At 43.3% G+C, this 16,110-nt stretch overlaps 1 protein-coding gene across 4 annotated transcripts in view; it reads left to right on the forward strand.

Annotated features, from left to right (window-relative positions):
- Window positions 1-16,110, forward strand: part of ABLIM3 (actin binding LIM protein family member 3) — a 108,160-nt gene that overhangs the window by 39,755 nt on the left and 52,295 nt on the right. For all 4 annotated transcript variants that reach the window (XM_032477066.1, XM_032477065.1, XM_032477067.1 and 1 more), the window contains 3 exons: window positions 142-279; window positions 12,339-12,522; window positions 14,392-14,504. In XM_032477066.1, coding sequence (XP_032332957.1) covers window positions 142-279; window positions 12,339-12,522; window positions 14,392-14,504 — 435 coding nt within the window. The remainder of the gene's footprint in view (window positions 1-141; window positions 280-12,338; window positions 12,523-14,391; window positions 14,505-16,110) is intronic.

The following is a 16,110-nucleotide window of genomic DNA, read 5'->3' on the forward strand; positions in this document are numbered from 1 at the left end:
AACGATGTACTGAAGGTACTTTGCTAATCATTCTCACCCTTTCTGCTTTTTCTGCCAGTTAAGATTATAATAATGTCTTACGGCAGGCTTTTTAAAGAATGAGGGCCCTGTGAATGACGATCTCTCTGTTTCTTTCTACAGTTCCTTATCAGCAGAATCCTTACAATCCCCGAGGCAGCTCCAATGTCATCCAGTGCTACCGATGCGGAGACACCTGCAAAGGGGAGGTGGTTCGTGTCCACAATAACCACTTCCACATCAGATGCTTCACCTGTCAAGGTAGGAAGTCTGATTTCCCAACATCCTTCTCAGGTTCCTGGCCATTCTCTCACCCCAGGACGTGCCACAGGGCAGGCAGAACAAACACAGGCAGCTGAGATACCTATAAAGGCCTAAAGAGACCTCCCTTGAGCTGTCCTTCCTTGAGTTGTGAGAATTCTCCCTTAAGCAGCGTGGTGTGAAGAGAGAGGCAAGGGTGAGGGTGGTGGTGTGATGTGGAGGAAGGAGGGGGTCTGGTGACCCAGCGTGGAAGTGCTGACCCAGAAGGAGGAAGGCAGTTCTGCAAGCTAATGTTCCATATCTGAGACGACTCCTGGTTTGTGCCTGTAAATAAGTTTGAGAGTCAATGAAAGAGCACGCTGTCCTGGCTAAAATGTGGCATTGCTCTGAGGTAAGTGTGAGGATTCTCAAAGATTAGGCTTAACAAAGGGGAAGGTACTTCGTTTTTTGTTTTTTTTTTTTTTTTTGATTGAAGTACAGTCAGTTACAGTGTGTCCATTTCTGGTGTACAGCACAAGGTCCCAGTCATGTATATACACACATATATTCATCTTCTTATTCTTTATCATTAAAGGTTATTACAAAATATTGAATATAGTTCCCTGTGCTGTACAGAAGAAATCTGATTTTTTTAATCTATTTTTATATATAGTGGCTAACATATGCAAATCTCAAACTCTCAAATTTATCCCTTCCCACACCCTTTCCCCTAGTAACCATAAGATTGTTTACTATGTCTGCGAGCCTGTTTCTGTCTTGTAGATAGATGAGTTCATTAGTGTCCTGTTTTTTCTTTTTTTTTAAATTCCACGTATGAGTGAAAACATATAGTATTTTTCTTACTCTTTCTGGCTTACTTCACTTAGAAAGATGATCTCTAGGTCCATCTATGTTGCTGCAAAAGGCATTATTTTACTCTTTTTTATGGCTGAGTAGTATTTTGTTGTATAAATTACCACAGCTTCTTTATCCAGTCGTCTGTCAGTGGACATTTAGGTTGTTTTCAAGTCTTGGCTATTGTAAGTAGTGCTGCTGTGAACATTAGGGTGCATGTATCTTTTCGAATTAGAGTTCCCTCCAGATATATGCCCAGGAGTGGGATTGCTGGATCATGTGGTAAGTCTATTTTTAGTCTTTTGAGGAATCTCCATACTGTTTTCCATAATGACTGCACCAAACTACATTCCTACCAACAGTGTAGGAGGATTCCCTTTTTGCCACACCCTCTCACACATCTATCATTTGTGGACTTTTAAATGGTGGCCATTCTGACTGGTGTGTGGTGATACCTCATTGTGGTTTTGATTTGCATTTCTCTGATAATTAGTAATTTGAGCATTTTTTCATGTGCCTGTTGGCTATTTGTATGTCTTCATTGGAGAATTGTTTAGGTCTTCTGCCCATTTTTGGATTGGATTGTTTGGGGTTTTTTGTTACTAAGTTTGTATATGCTGTTTATATATTCTGGAAATTAAACCTTTGTCAGTCGCATCATTTGCAAATATTTTCTCCCATTCCATAGGTTGTCTTTTTGTTTTGCTTATGGATTCCTTTGCTGTGCAAAAACTGATAAGTTTAATTAGGTCTGATTTGTCTATTTTTGCTTTTATTTCTATTGCGTGGGTAAACTACCCTAGGAGAATATTGCTAAGATTTATGTCAGAGAATGTTTTGCCTATGTTTTATTCTAGAAGGTTTATTTTATATTTAAGTCCTTAAGCCATTTTAAGTTTATTTTTGTGTATGGTGTCAGGGAGTGTTTTAACTTCATTGATTTACATGTGGATGTCCAGTTTTCCCAACACCACTTGCTGAACAGACTGTCTTTTTGCCATTGTATATTCTTGTCTCCTTGTTGAAGATTAATTGACTGTAGGTCTTTGGGTTTATTTCTAGGCTCTCTGTTCTGTTCCATTGATCCATATGTCTGTGTTTATGCCAATACCATGCTGTTTTAATTACTGTAGCTCTGTAATATTTTCTGAAGCCTAGGAGGGTTATTCCTCCAGTTTCATTCTTTTTCTTCAATATTGCTTTGGTAATTCTGGGTCTTTTGTGATTCCATATAAATTTTAGGGTTATTCTAATTCTATGAAAAATGTCATGGGTAATTTGATAGGGATTGCATTAAATCTGTAGATTGCCTTGGGCAGTATGACCATTTTAACAATATTGATTCTTCCAATCCAAAAGCATGGGATATTTTTCCATTTTTTAGAGTCATCTTTAATTTCCTTAATCAGTATTTTGTAGTTCTCCCTGTATAAGTCTTTCACCTCCTTGGTCAGATTTATTCCTAAGTATTTTATTGTTTTTGATGTGATTTTTAAAAGGATTGTTTCTTTACTTTCTTTTCCTGCTATTTCATTGCTAGTGTAAAGAAATGCAACTGATTTCTGTATGTTAATCTTATATCCTGCTACCTGACCTTTATCAGCTCTAGTAGTTTTTGTGTGGAGCTTTTAGGGTTTTCTATATACAGTATCATGTCTTCTGCATATGGTCCCAATTTTACCTTGAGAAGGTACTTCTTGACCTCAGTAGGGTTTATAATTTAGGAGCAGATGGTTGCTGGGTTCCCTCTAATTGTGACAGCTTATCCATAGCTAATTTATAGAACCCTAGACTCAACCAAGCTAGGAGTTCCCAAAGAAGAAGGCTCGCTAGTGGCAGGATCCTAGGAAGAGGGACTCAGCTGAAGGAGCCTGGAGAACCCTCTGGCCCAAACAGGGTGATGCTCCCTGCCCCAGTGTCCTTGGCAAATGCCACTCCTGCCTCCACTTCTTGACCTTTTCTTCCAGGCTTTCTGTTTTACAGAGCAGCCATTCTGATGTCGGATTGTCCTCTGGATTTAGAAAATGTTTGACCAAAAACCTATAATTTCCTCTGTGGGTTTTAGATTTGTCCTCATGGAGTTTGGTGAGCACTGTGTGATTGCTTTTCCCTGGGGCCGCCAAGTCTGCCCCGTGCCCAGTTAAATTGCACATCCTTAAACTAGGCCTCATCTGAAATGATTCCAACTTGTATCATCATGCTGGAGTCTTCCCCCTTGATCCGCTTTTGGTTTGTCACTATCATTCCTAAAAGCCTAATGCCCAGGACAGACCACAGTTGTCAAGGTCTCCAAGTACAGCAAGGTGCACATCCCTTTAATGTGACTGATGTTGAATTAACTTCCTAAGGAACCACTTCACACCACGCTGGGGTCCGTTGAAACCCCAGATCTTTTCATTTTAGTACCTGTTTCCAACCTCAGCCTCACATATCTGAGATTGACTTTCTCTGCCATTGAGTAAAATCCCAGATTTCTTTCCTCAGGATCTAACTGGACTCTATACTGAGCAAATAAATTCCATAGTCATATTCCCTAATTTGTTCCATGGAAGCTTATATGGGATATATTTTAATTGATATGATTTAAATTTTATGTTGAGAATTGGCAAACCCCCTTGTTGCAAGTTGACCTGCAAGAGTGTCTTAGTGAGTGACCATCGTTAACATCCCTACACATTGAGACAGGACAAAGTGTAATAAAATTGTTGTAAGGAGGTTTGAGCTATGACTCTGCAAATATATTCTTAAGAGATTGGATTTGTTACCTTTTACTTTAAGCCAAAATTTAATGGCTTAAAGCAATCTTCTGCGTAGCTCATGACTCTCTGGGTTGGCTGAGCAGTTCTTCCAATCTGAGCTGGCTCTGCTCTTGTCTGCTCACCTCGTTGTGATTTATGAGGGCTCAGCTGGCAGTGGTTGGCAGGCATTTGACCTGAGTGTCTCCATATGGCTTCTCATCCTCCAGAGGGCTGGCTTGGACTCGTCTGCATGGTGGTCTCAGGGATCCAAATGCAACAAGAGAACAGGCTTCAGTAAGCAAGACCTTTTCAAGCCTCAGCATGTGTTGTACTTGTTAATGTCCCAGTGGCCAAAACAAGTTAAATGGCCAAGCCAGACTCAAGATTGTAGAGAAACAAATGTTGCCTTTTGTGGGAGGATCTGCAGCTTCAGATTTCAAGAATGTGAACACAGAGAAGGGACGAATTTGGCATTTTGACAGTCTACCGTAGGGAGGTTAGATAAACCCTTTTAATGGAGGTTTTAAGAACAAAAAAGACTGTTATTTTTCTGCATATTTTCAACGTCAGCTTGCTGAGAGAGGATTTTTGTTTCCAGCAGTAACCAATATAGGGATTAGTTGCCCTCAATTAGTTGCCTTCTCATTTGAAAAATCTAAAATCTCTTATGAATTTCTTTTATGACCCTTTTAATGTGCACTTGAAAGGAAGGAATCTGCAGAGGTGAAAAAATTTTTTTAAAAAAGCAGAAATCCTGGTGTGACTGCCAATGCCAGGTTTAATCCTGATGGTTTATGCTAAATCTTAAGGCCTTGAACTTTTACCTTGATGACTATATGGATCATGAGAACAGGAGTCAGAGCCGAGAGCCTGATCAAAGTAGGATTCTAACAGGAGGCCTGTGAGTAACGCTGAGATTTCCCCCTACAGAGAGCTTCCTCTCAGTGTCTAGATGCATGAGAAGTAAACTGGAGAAGGAAACAGCATAGAAAGTTGGCCTGTACCAAATTCAGCACTGGGTAGAAAAGAATAACACTGAATCAAAATGCCTGTCCACGACCCATCCCTTACATGGACTCACATTTTATTTTCATGCTGTATGTTTGGCTTTTTTAAAATTGAAACAGAGAATTTACAAGAAAGTGGCCCCATACTTCACAAATAGCAGAAGAAAATGGTAATCCTCTATGGAGGAATTCAGCTTTATTCTAACCTCCGAGAATTCCTACAGATAACACCATTAGCAAAATGAGTAACTCACGGTCAAAAACACACAAATCGTACTGGGGGAGAGCCAGCAGAAACAATGGAGAACCTCAGAGACTTCATAGATTGGAATTTTCTGACATTATATAATAATTACTTTCAATACATTTAAACGAGCCAGAAAAATGAGCAAGAAACAACACATTATAATAAATAGCACAGCAGATTTGAAAAGGAAACAAATAACGTATATTTTAGAAATAAAAAATATAATATTTGAAATTAAAAACTCAGCGTATGGATTAAATAGCAGATCAAATGTTGCTGAAGGGAGAATTAAAAAGCTGTAAGATTTAGTGAAGAGAGGGGTATATACGTATAGCCCCCAAATATAAGAAAGTGGTAAAAATAAAAGAGACGTTTGTACACGGAGAATATAGTGAGGTCTGACTGTATCTAATCAGAGTTCTAGAGATGTGTAACAGAGAATGTGAGTGGGAGGACAGTGTTTGAAGAGATAACATCTGTGAATTATCTAGAGCTGATGAAAGACAGATCCTTGGAAACTTAATAAATCCCAGTACAAAAATATAAAAGAATTCGACCTACACACATCATAGTGAAACTGCAGATCACCAGAAACAAAAAATCATCACGAAAGTGCCAGAGAGAAAAGACCGATCTTCTGTATATGAATGGTAAATAAGCTGACATCTGAGGTTTTGACCGCGAGAAGGAAATCAGAAAACAGTGGAATAATGCCTTTATGTACTATAAGAAATAACTGTAAATTTAGGGTTATGTATTTAGCAAAAGTGTCTTTCAAGGACAAAGGCAGACCCACCGCTAACTCATACTTAATGGTGAAAGGCTGACTGCTTCCCTGTGAGATCAAAAAGAAGAAAAGAATGTCTGCTTTCCCCTCTTCTGTTCAGCACTGTACTGCAGGTTCGTGCCGGGTCAGTTAGGCAAGAAAATGAAATAGAAAGGCACCCAGATTGAAAAAGAAGAAGTAAGAGTGTTTGTACATGACATGATCTTGTATATAACAAATCCGAAGGAATGTACTAAAAACTATTAGAACTAGCAAACGAGTTCATCAGGGTTCAGGGGTACGAGATCAATATACCAAAATCCATTGTATTTCTATGCACTTGTAGTGAACAATCTGAAAATAAAATTGAGAAAACAGTTCCATTTACAGTAGCATAAAAATAAATGTAACAAAATACAAAAGTTATACTTTGAAAACTGTAAAATACTAAAGAAGATCTAAATAAATGAAAAGATATCCCACATTTGTGGGTCTTAAGTCAATATTGTGAAGATGGCGGTAGTCTTTAGATTGATCTGCAGATTGGTGCTGTCTTAGCTCAGACTGCTGTAACAAAATAACATAGACAGGCTAGCTTAAACAACAGTAATTTATTTTTTCACAGTTCTGGAGGCTGGAAGTCCAAGATCAAGGTGCCAGCATAGTCGGGTTCTTTGGAGAGCTCCCTGCCCGGCTTGTAGACAACCACCTTCTCACTGTGTCCTCCCATGTCAGGGAGAGAGAGAGAGAGAGAGAAGCTTGCTGGTGTCTCTTCTAGTAAAGGCACTGATCCCATAATGAAGGTCCCATCCTCATGACCTCATCTAAACCTCACTGTCTCCTAAAGGTCACCAATCTAAATACCGTCACTTTAGGGCTTGCGGCTTCAACATATGAATTTGGGGGAGGACACTCTTCAGTTTATAGCAAATGTAGCCCCTATAAAAATCCCCACTGGCTTCTTTGCAGAAATTGGCAAACTGATTCTAAAATGCGTATGGAATCAGAAGGGAAGGGACATAGCCAAAGCAATCTTGAAAAAGAAGAACAAAATTGGAGGACTCAAACTTCCCACTTTCAAAACTTACTACAACGCTACCATAAATAAGACAATGTGGTGGCAACCCAAAGATAGACATATAGATCAGTAGAATAGAATTGAGAACTTAGAAATAAACCCTTGTATTTATGGTCAGTTGACTTTCCAACAAGGGTGCCAAACTAATTCAGTAGGGAAGGAATAGTCTTCAACAAATGATGCTAGGAAAACTGAACATATATATGCAAACCAAAAAAATGAAGTTGCATTCTTCTTCAACTCAAAATAAGTCAAAAACCTAAATATAAGAGTTAAAACTATAGAACTCTTAAGAGAAAATACAGTAGTAAATCTTTGTGACCTTGAGTTAGGCAAAACCTTCTTAGATAAGACACAAAAAAACACAGACAATTAAAAATTTGATAAAATGAACATCATCAAAATTAAAAACTTATGTTTCAGAATATTCCATGAAGAATGTAGGAAGTCTGGGGAGGGTATAGCTTGGTGGTAGAGTGCTTGCTTAGCATGCACAAGGTCCTGGGTTCAACTCCCAGTACCTCTGATTGATTGATTGATTGATTGATTGATTGATAAATCAATCTAATTACCTCCCCCACCAAAATAAATTTTTTAAAGAATGTGAAAATCAACCCACAGAATAGGAGATAAAATTTGCAAATCATATATCTGCCAGAAGTCTTATATATCTAAACTACGTAAAGAATCTTTTACAACTTAATAATAAAAAGACAACCCAGTTTCAAAAAGGGCAAAGTATATGAATAGACATTTCTCCAAAGAAGTTATATAAATGTCCAATAAGCACACGAAAAAATGATCAACATCATTAGCCATCAATGAAATGCATATCAAACCACCATGAGATACACGTCATGCACACTCAGATGGCTGTAATCAGAAAAAGACAGATAATACAAGTGTTGGTGAGATTGTGGAGGAATTGGAACGTCAGACATTACTGGTGGGAATGTAAAATATGTAGCTGCTTTGGAAAAGAGTCTTGCAGTTCCTCTAGGTGTAAAGGTAGAGTTACCACATAACCCTAAGAATTCTAAATTCCACTTCTAGATACATGCTCAAGAGAAATGAAAACATGTCCATACAAAAACTTGTACATGAATGTTCCTAGCAATATTACTCATAAAGCCAAAAATACAAAACAGTTCAAATATCCATCAGCCAATGAATACATAAGCACAATGTGGTATAATCCATACATTGGAATATTGTTCAGCAATAGAAAAGAAAACTCAGATGGTGTACAAGAATATAATAAGATTCTCAGTTTTCATTAACCATCAGGGAAGTGAAATTGAAAACCACGATAAGATATCACTTCACCTCCACTGTGTTGACTAAAGATAAAAGTCAGGTGTTAAACCAGTGTTGTGATAATATAGATCAGTGAGAACTGCTGGTGGGAATATAAATGGGAAAAAATTTTTGGAAAACAGTGAGGCATCACCTCACAAATACAAGAATGTTCAAAGCAAAATTTCCATAAAGGAGGAAAAAAAGCACAGGCAGCTCAGATGTCCTTCAGCAGTGGACTAGATCGACTGTGACGTAATCAGACGGCGGAATCTAGCACAGCAGTGACAATGAGTGACGGGTGATCGCCTGCTTTGATGTGGATGAGTCTCAGAAACATAATACTAGAGAATGAAGCAGTAAATCTACACAGAAGGGCAAATGCAGTACGATTCCATCAATGTCAAGTTCAAAAACAGGGAAAACTAAACAATATATTGTTTGTGGATACCTCATAGGTGGTAAAGCTGTAAAGAAAAGCAAGAGAATGATCAACTCACAGTTCAGGACAGTGTGGGAGGCGGGTGCTCTTAGGGAGACAGAAACAGGCTTCCAAGGTGCTGATAATGTTCTGTTTCCTAAACGTGGCAGTGGGGACCTGGGAGCGTATTTTATTATCATTCTTTACCCTGTACGTATTTGCTACCTTTTCTGTATGCATAATATATTTCACAATTTAAATGTTTAAAATAATGAGTGAGCACGCCCTCAGGGGCCCTTCTAACACTTTGGTTTTGGAATTCCATAAGACTGTCTCGTTTGAAAAGTTGAAGATCAATAGAATTCTATGACAGAATCCTAGACTCTCAGCTCTGGATGTGTCCTCAGTTAGCACATAGCCCACTCATTTTACAGATGAGGCAACTAAGCTCAGCGGGGTGAGGTCACTTTTTCAAAGTCACACAGCACCGGAGTGATAGAATAGGAATGTGGATGAGTGTCCAGTGACCAGTTAAACAGTACATTTTCCCCTGAAACGTGGCCGGGCTGTGTGCAAGGCCTCTTTCTAGGCATTAGTGGTACAGTGAGCATTCATTCTGGACTTTCTCAAAGCAGTTCTGACTTCTCATACTCTCTTCCGTTGTTAAATCATATGATCTTTTTTTAAATTAACAGACTTCATTTTTTTGATTCACAGAATGACGACTGCCTAGGGTATATTAATTCCACACCAGTTCCATGCTGCAGACCCTCTCCATGGCCTTTCCTGTTATTTGAATGTGGGGCTTTGCTCAGCCTCAGATACATCTGCTGTGCTGGCCCAGTTGGCCTTCCACCCCGTGTTCCCCACTGTATTTCCAGCTGCCCCTGAGATTCTTATCAACCTTTACATCCTTTCTACCAAAAACTTCCTCCTTCAGCTCCTTGGGGGAAATGAAGGAACTGATTGTTCCAAGTTTTCCAGTGGCCTCCAGGTTTTCTCCGCTGGGAAAGGTGGCTCTGGGAATGGAGTTGGCAGGGGACACAGAGGAGAGAAAAGAAGGGGGAAAAACAGGAGCTGTTTCCAATGAGGTTGTAGGCCATGGCCTAACTAATTCCACAGCCATGAAGTCAATTGATCTGCCACCTGCACACCCCAGAACAGCCTGTTCTCTGGCCTTGTCTGCCCTCCAGACCAGGCATTGTCTGACGTGATGAATTTTCATGAAGGCTGGTGGAAGATGAACCCTTCCCCACCAACCACCACCACCTCCACTCCTACGTCCTGCCTCCCAGCAAGGGTGGTCTCCAGGGGCTGCCAGCTCTGCCTCACAGGGAGTTTAAAGTGTTTAGGTGCATAGTCAGCCCTGAAGGAAGCTCTCCTTCCAGACTCACAGGATGTCAGTGTCAGAAGAAAAGGTCAGGTCATTCCTTGTCCAGCTTCTGTTGTTTTCCATAGAGGTAAGCAGAGGCCCCAGGCAACAGAGGTCCAAGTTCATTGTCGCCCAGAGAGTTAGTGGCAGTGACAAGACCAGAGCCCAGGTGCTCTGACTCCCAGAGCACTGCACCTTGCACTGTCCTGCACTGTCCCCTGGTCCCCTGGTGCTGCGACATTTGGAGCTACCCTCCTCCCTCACCTTGGCCCTTTAAGCCTATCTGTGGCCTGCACAGTGAACAAACACTTGTGAAATAACTTCTGGCATTCACTTGAAAGTCCCTCCTACTGTTAACCTGGCTACTTTTGCAAAACAACTTTCCCTGTTAAAGATGAGCTAGTGTTTACTGGGATGATGTCACCCAGTCCAGGCCAGGTCCTTGCAATTACAGGCTTGGAAACTATCTTGGTGGTTCCCTCCACCCCACCCCATGGATCACACTTGATAAAGCTGAATATGCTGACCGCATCTTCAGGAAACCGATGTATAAAACCAGAGTGCCTGTTTATAACATAAACAAGAGGTGTAACTCTCCGTTATACTAGTTCACGTTGCCCTGATCTGCTGCTTCTCTCCCAAAGGCACTCCATGCACAAAGTCAAACGATCAGAGTCACTTGGTGCATGCAGACTAAGAACAAGGGGAGCTGATCATGGGATTTGAACAAGCTCTCCAGTGGCCTTGCCTTCATTGCTGACCAGCCCCTTCCTGGCTGACCCATCAGTGCCTTAGCTGGATCAATACATTCAGCAGTTCCGGTGCCCCTGAGAGCCATTTGATCTCTTAGAAGAAATTTAGCCTCTTTCTGCTCTGCCCATTTTGTGTGTTGATTTCATAACTTCAGTCTCAGAGGGAAATCTCATTTCCCACATTTCTAAGTCCTTTGGGCGAGGGACATCTATAATTCTTTGTTGTTCAGACACCTATAATTATATCCACCTGCTCTTCTATCATCTGCCCTACGTTTCTTCTTACTGCCCACAAGAATATCCCTAAAGACCTTATAAAATCATGTTGCCTCTCTTGGGGGAAAGGATATAGCTCAAGTGGTAGAGCACATGCTTAGCATGCACCAGGGTCCTGGGTTCAATCCCCAGTACCTCCTCTTAAAACAAATTAACCTAATTCCCTCCTCCCCTCCTCCAAAAAATACTATGTAAAAAAAAATTTAAATCATGTTGCCTCTCTGTTCAAAAGTTGTCAGTACAATTGATCATTTCTGCAGCTGGGTGATGGGGAATCATTATAATCTTCTGTCTACTTTTGTATATGTCTGAGCATTTTTTAAGTTCTTCACAACTAGGGGGCAAAACTGTTCATGGCCTCTCAGTTTCCCACAAAGCCTAAACATCTTGAACTGAACTTGGCTCCTCGTTCTCCAACTGGCCTGGCAATATTTTCCTATATTATTTCCTTCCACTCCCTAATAACACCGTCCGTACCCCAGCCCCATCTCCACACAAATATCCCTTGCAACTTCCTACCTTTGTGCGTTAGCTCAATCCATTCCTTCAAAGTTCAACTCAGTTGCCGCCTCCTCCAGAAAGCCTTCAGTGATTCCTCACACTCTCAGCACTTGCTACCCATGGCCTATCCCCAATGATGTATGTTCTATAAGGTCTTCTCTCTGCATATACTGTTACATCTTTGCAATTCAGTGATTGTGTTTTATCATTCCTGCCTGGGAACAGATCCACCTTCTATGACTGTGGTGAAGACACATTATAATCTTCAAACCATATATCCCATTGCCGTCCTAAACTGTCTTCACCTAGCATAGGGTCATGCACACAGGAAGTGTCCAGGAAATTTTTAACTGAATGATTCCTTTTTTCAAACTCATGATACCACCAGCTATGTGGCACTGCATGAGCCACAGAGCCTTAAACTTTTCATCCATGTTTTGAGAGGATTGTACAACATTGGTGGTCTCAGTCTGTGTCAGGATTGGCTGGGGAGTATGTTAAAATGCAGGTGCCTGGTCCTCGACCTCAGGGAGTCTGATCAAGGCTCAGGCAGCTGCACCTTAAGAAGCCCACCAGGTGACTGTGACTGCAAGCGGTCTTCAGCCATCCTTTAAAGAACCTTGGCCCCAAAGGCCCTTGAGGTCCAGCGAGTCACCCTTCTCTGGCCACTGGTGAGCAAGTCAGACCCCAGTCTCATCCCCATCGAGAGCCTCATGCTTGTACACCCTCCCTGGACTCATCCTCCTTTGTTTCTGTCCTTGTTTCCCCAAGTGTGTGGCTGTGGCCTGGCCCAGTCGGGCTTCTTCTTCAAGAACCAGGAGTACATCTGCACGCAGGATTACCAGCAGCTTTATGGCACCCGCTGTGACAGCTGCCGGGACTTCATCACGGGCGAGGTCATCTCTGCACTGGGGCGCACCTACCACCCCAAGTGCTTTGTGTGCAGCTTGTGCAGGTGAGCGGATGACCGGTGGGGGCTGGACTCTCTGCCTGGGCCCCTGGCACAGGGAAGAAATGGCCTTTCCCAGGCTGATCTGGGAGTTGCATGGCTTTATGCTGGACACTTGGATTTCTAGAATCTCAGGAGTGGAAGGATCTGACAGGCCAGTGGCTGTCAAACCTTTTAGCAGCTGAATCCTGTTTGTCCAGTGTGATATAATGGAAAACACCAGCTTGTCCTGCAATGAAGCCAGAGTGAGGATCTGAGCCCTCACACTTAGCCTTCCACTTCCCATCAAAAGGCCCCAGAGGAACCACTGAGTCTCCTGACCTCTCAAAACTCAGTTTGGAAACCACAGATCTGGCTCGGGCTCCTCTGCCCACAGCCACATGTGGTCTCAGGATATCTGTTTATAGCCTCCTCCATGACCCTGGCAGGTGATCCCGTCTCTGTAAGCCTCAGCTTCATTGGTAACATAGGCTTCAAAACCAGTCCAAGCTTCACTGGGTTTTCATGAAGAGAAATGAAATGGTGTGCAGACCTTAGCTCAGTGACTGGTTCATAATTGTATCTGCTTTTATTATTCTTTTCATTATCGTAATGATAATCATCTAGCCTCTCAAGACATCCAAGAGGTGATGGAAAGCTCACCCCTTCCCTCCTCCTGACCCCCAGAGTTCCAGTCACTTCTTAACTTAGCAAATGTACATTAAGGGCCCACTGTATGCCAAGCACCACATTAAGGAGATGAAAAAATTAAGAAAACCTCCACTCTGCCCACCAATAACGTTAAAATTTAATGGCTTGCTCTGATTAAGTCATAAGTAAAGCATGATTGGAGTACACGTGTGCAATTTTTAAATGGGAAAGTAATTTATAGATCAACTGTTCTCCCCATAAAATAACCACCTGTTAGTCACCAGTAGGAGTAACTAACCAATTAGAGTTTCTGATTGAGACCAACAACACGGTGCATAAGACAGTATAGTCACCCAGTGGAATTCATTCATCCATCCAGCCCTTAATACCTGGGCCTTAGGTCCTGGAATCCCAAACCCATTAGGAATTTTGCACATTGGGGTCCGTGAGGTATAAAGTGAAGGTTTTGTGAAGCTCCGTGAGGATGAGGCGCCTTCCCAAGGTCACGCCGTGCCCTTTTACTGTGAGTCAGTGCCCGGGCTGTAACGAGTTCATGGCTTCCCTCTCTCCCCGGCACTCCCTCCATTGTCCATGTTGCTGACGTAAAGGCGTGGAGCCACTGCAGGCTTTGTGAGGGTAGGGGGGTGTGCTCAGAGCCAATATTAACAGGCATCCCAGACTGCACAAGCAAGAGCAGCTGCACCACGGGGTGGGCTGTGCTGGAGCTTCTAGATGGGTTATATTTAGTTAGGGAGGCAGGCCATGTGCGAGCTTGAGCCCCTGCGCCGAGGAACTCAAACTGCGCAAGTGCAGGCGACCAGAGGAAGAGTTTGTTTGTGGACATCTGAACTTCCTAGGGAGTAAAAGGGAATTTTTAGCAAGTTTGGGAGTTGAATGAGTTCTTCCTGACATATGGGGGCAGGTCAAGTTGGGGCGGAAAAATGTCCCTCCAGGAAGACACAGTACCTCTGAGAGGATTTTTTAGCCTCTTCGTTGTACAGAAGAGAAATGTAAGCTCAGATGAGTGTCCTGATTTTCCCCGTGTTTAAAAATCATGTAAATGGCCCGACTGGGTCTCCAGTTCCAGTCCTGGCCCTTGTTGAGTGGTTTATTCAGCCTGGCCTTTTGGACAGCACTTGAATGTACCTGGCGCTCTACACGTGTTCTGTGTGTTGTCAGGTCACTGATACACACACAATCCCCCTGCAGAGGAAGTGTTGAATTTCTCCTTCATCCCCCTTGCAGGAAGCCTTTCCCCATTGGAGACAAGGTGACCTTCAGTGGGAAGGAATGCTTGTGTCAGACGTGCTCCCAGTCCATGACCAGCAGTAAACCCATCAAGATCCGTGGACCGAGCCGTGAGTCGTCCCCACTGCGCGCCTCCCTGTCCGCGTCGCCGTCTCTCAGGGCTCCCCATCCCAGCTTCGTTCACCGCTTCTGCAGCCTGGAGGGAAGTGGGGGAGGTTCCCACCCTGGAGGACTCCTGAAGCATGACCCAGTTGGCATACAGCCCAGACTCACAAGCTTCCTGAAGCACAGATGCGGGGGAAACAGGCTGCCCAACTATAAATAGGGGTGGCCTGTGCCACATATGGCCACTTGGGTGGCTCTCCTGGGATGAGTGGGGCCCCGGTCTTATCTCCCCTCTCTCCCGAGCTCCCGGGGGCATCCCAACAGAGCTGATCAAGTGTTTTCCACCAGTGGCTCTCCAGTTTTACAAACTCCACTGAAAAAAAAATACGCAGACATATCTTAAGAAAAGAGAGAACGTGAGAGAACGCCACAAGGGCTGTGCTAGTGTCCCTTAGGGTGTGTTCTGTGGACCACGGCGTCAGCTTCACTGCAGAGCTGGTAGAAATACAGATTTCGAGGCCCACTTTGGATTTGTAGGAATAGAACCTAGAAATCTGTGTCCTTAATAAGCTTCCCGGGTGATTCATTCACTGCTCCTAAGACTGAGAAGCACTGTCTAGGGAGGAAGGGGACACCTGCCGTGCCATCATAAAGGTCATGTTCTGTCACCAAAGCATAGATCTGGGGCTAGAGGAAACTGAGGATCACTAGTGTACCTTGAAACTGTCATTCTAATTTGTGAAACGTCCATTCCACTCAAGTGTGTCTGCTGGTAAGACACTGAAATCACTGTCCCGGATGCCCTTGTCAGGCCGCGTACTGCGTGTGCCCACACACACAGGCCCAGTCCCCTGGGTCTCAGCAAGCCAGGCTAGGCTCCAGGTTCTTTCATGTTAGGTGACACTCTCACTGGCCTCATCGGCAGAATCAATGAAAACCCATTAGCCTCCTGTGCTGCATCTCTGTATAGTGCAGGGGCTGTCAGCCACAGCACCAGCAGAGTCAGCATGCTAGGATGCATCCGACTAAGGAGGATGAGCACAGAACACCCCGAGTCAGCAGGGCTCAGTTCCCGGAGGCTTCACTGGAGTCCACCCACCGTGGTGAGCCAGTGGGGAGGCTCCCTTCCTCGCCCTTCCTTCCTTTCAGTTGAATCAGATCTATTCCCAGCCCTTCCTTCAGTATCTTCGGTAGCGCTCAAGAACAAGTTGCTGCTCTGAGCAGGTTTCCATCTCAAGGTGGCTGAGTGCACACACTGTTTCATAACTCCTTGAAAGCATCGTCCAGAATGACAGCAAGGCCGGGGTGCTGGGATGCAGGACCACAGCCCCATGGCTGATGCTGCTGAGGTGCCCAGACACCAGCGGGACAACGTGTGACACCAGAGTGAGTAGCCAGCTGAAGTGAAGAGGCTGCCAACCTCCTGAGTGACACACAGCAGTCATGTAGCCTCCCTGAGGCTCAGTTTACCCAGCTTTGTGGAAAGCAGATGTATCAGTATTCAGGAATGAAGCTGACATATGTCATAGTGTGTAAAATGCTCTCTAAATATAAAATGAGGGATGCTGTTGGCTTGGAGGTTTAATCTAGAAAACATACCAAAGGAGAACT

This window comes from Camelus ferus, chromosome 3 (genome assembly GCF_009834535.1).
Source record: "Camelus ferus isolate YT-003-E chromosome 3, BCGSAC_Cfer_1.0, whole genome shotgun sequence".
In the NCBI taxonomy this organism is placed as follows: domain Eukaryota; kingdom Metazoa; phylum Chordata; class Mammalia; order Artiodactyla; family Camelidae; genus Camelus; species Camelus ferus.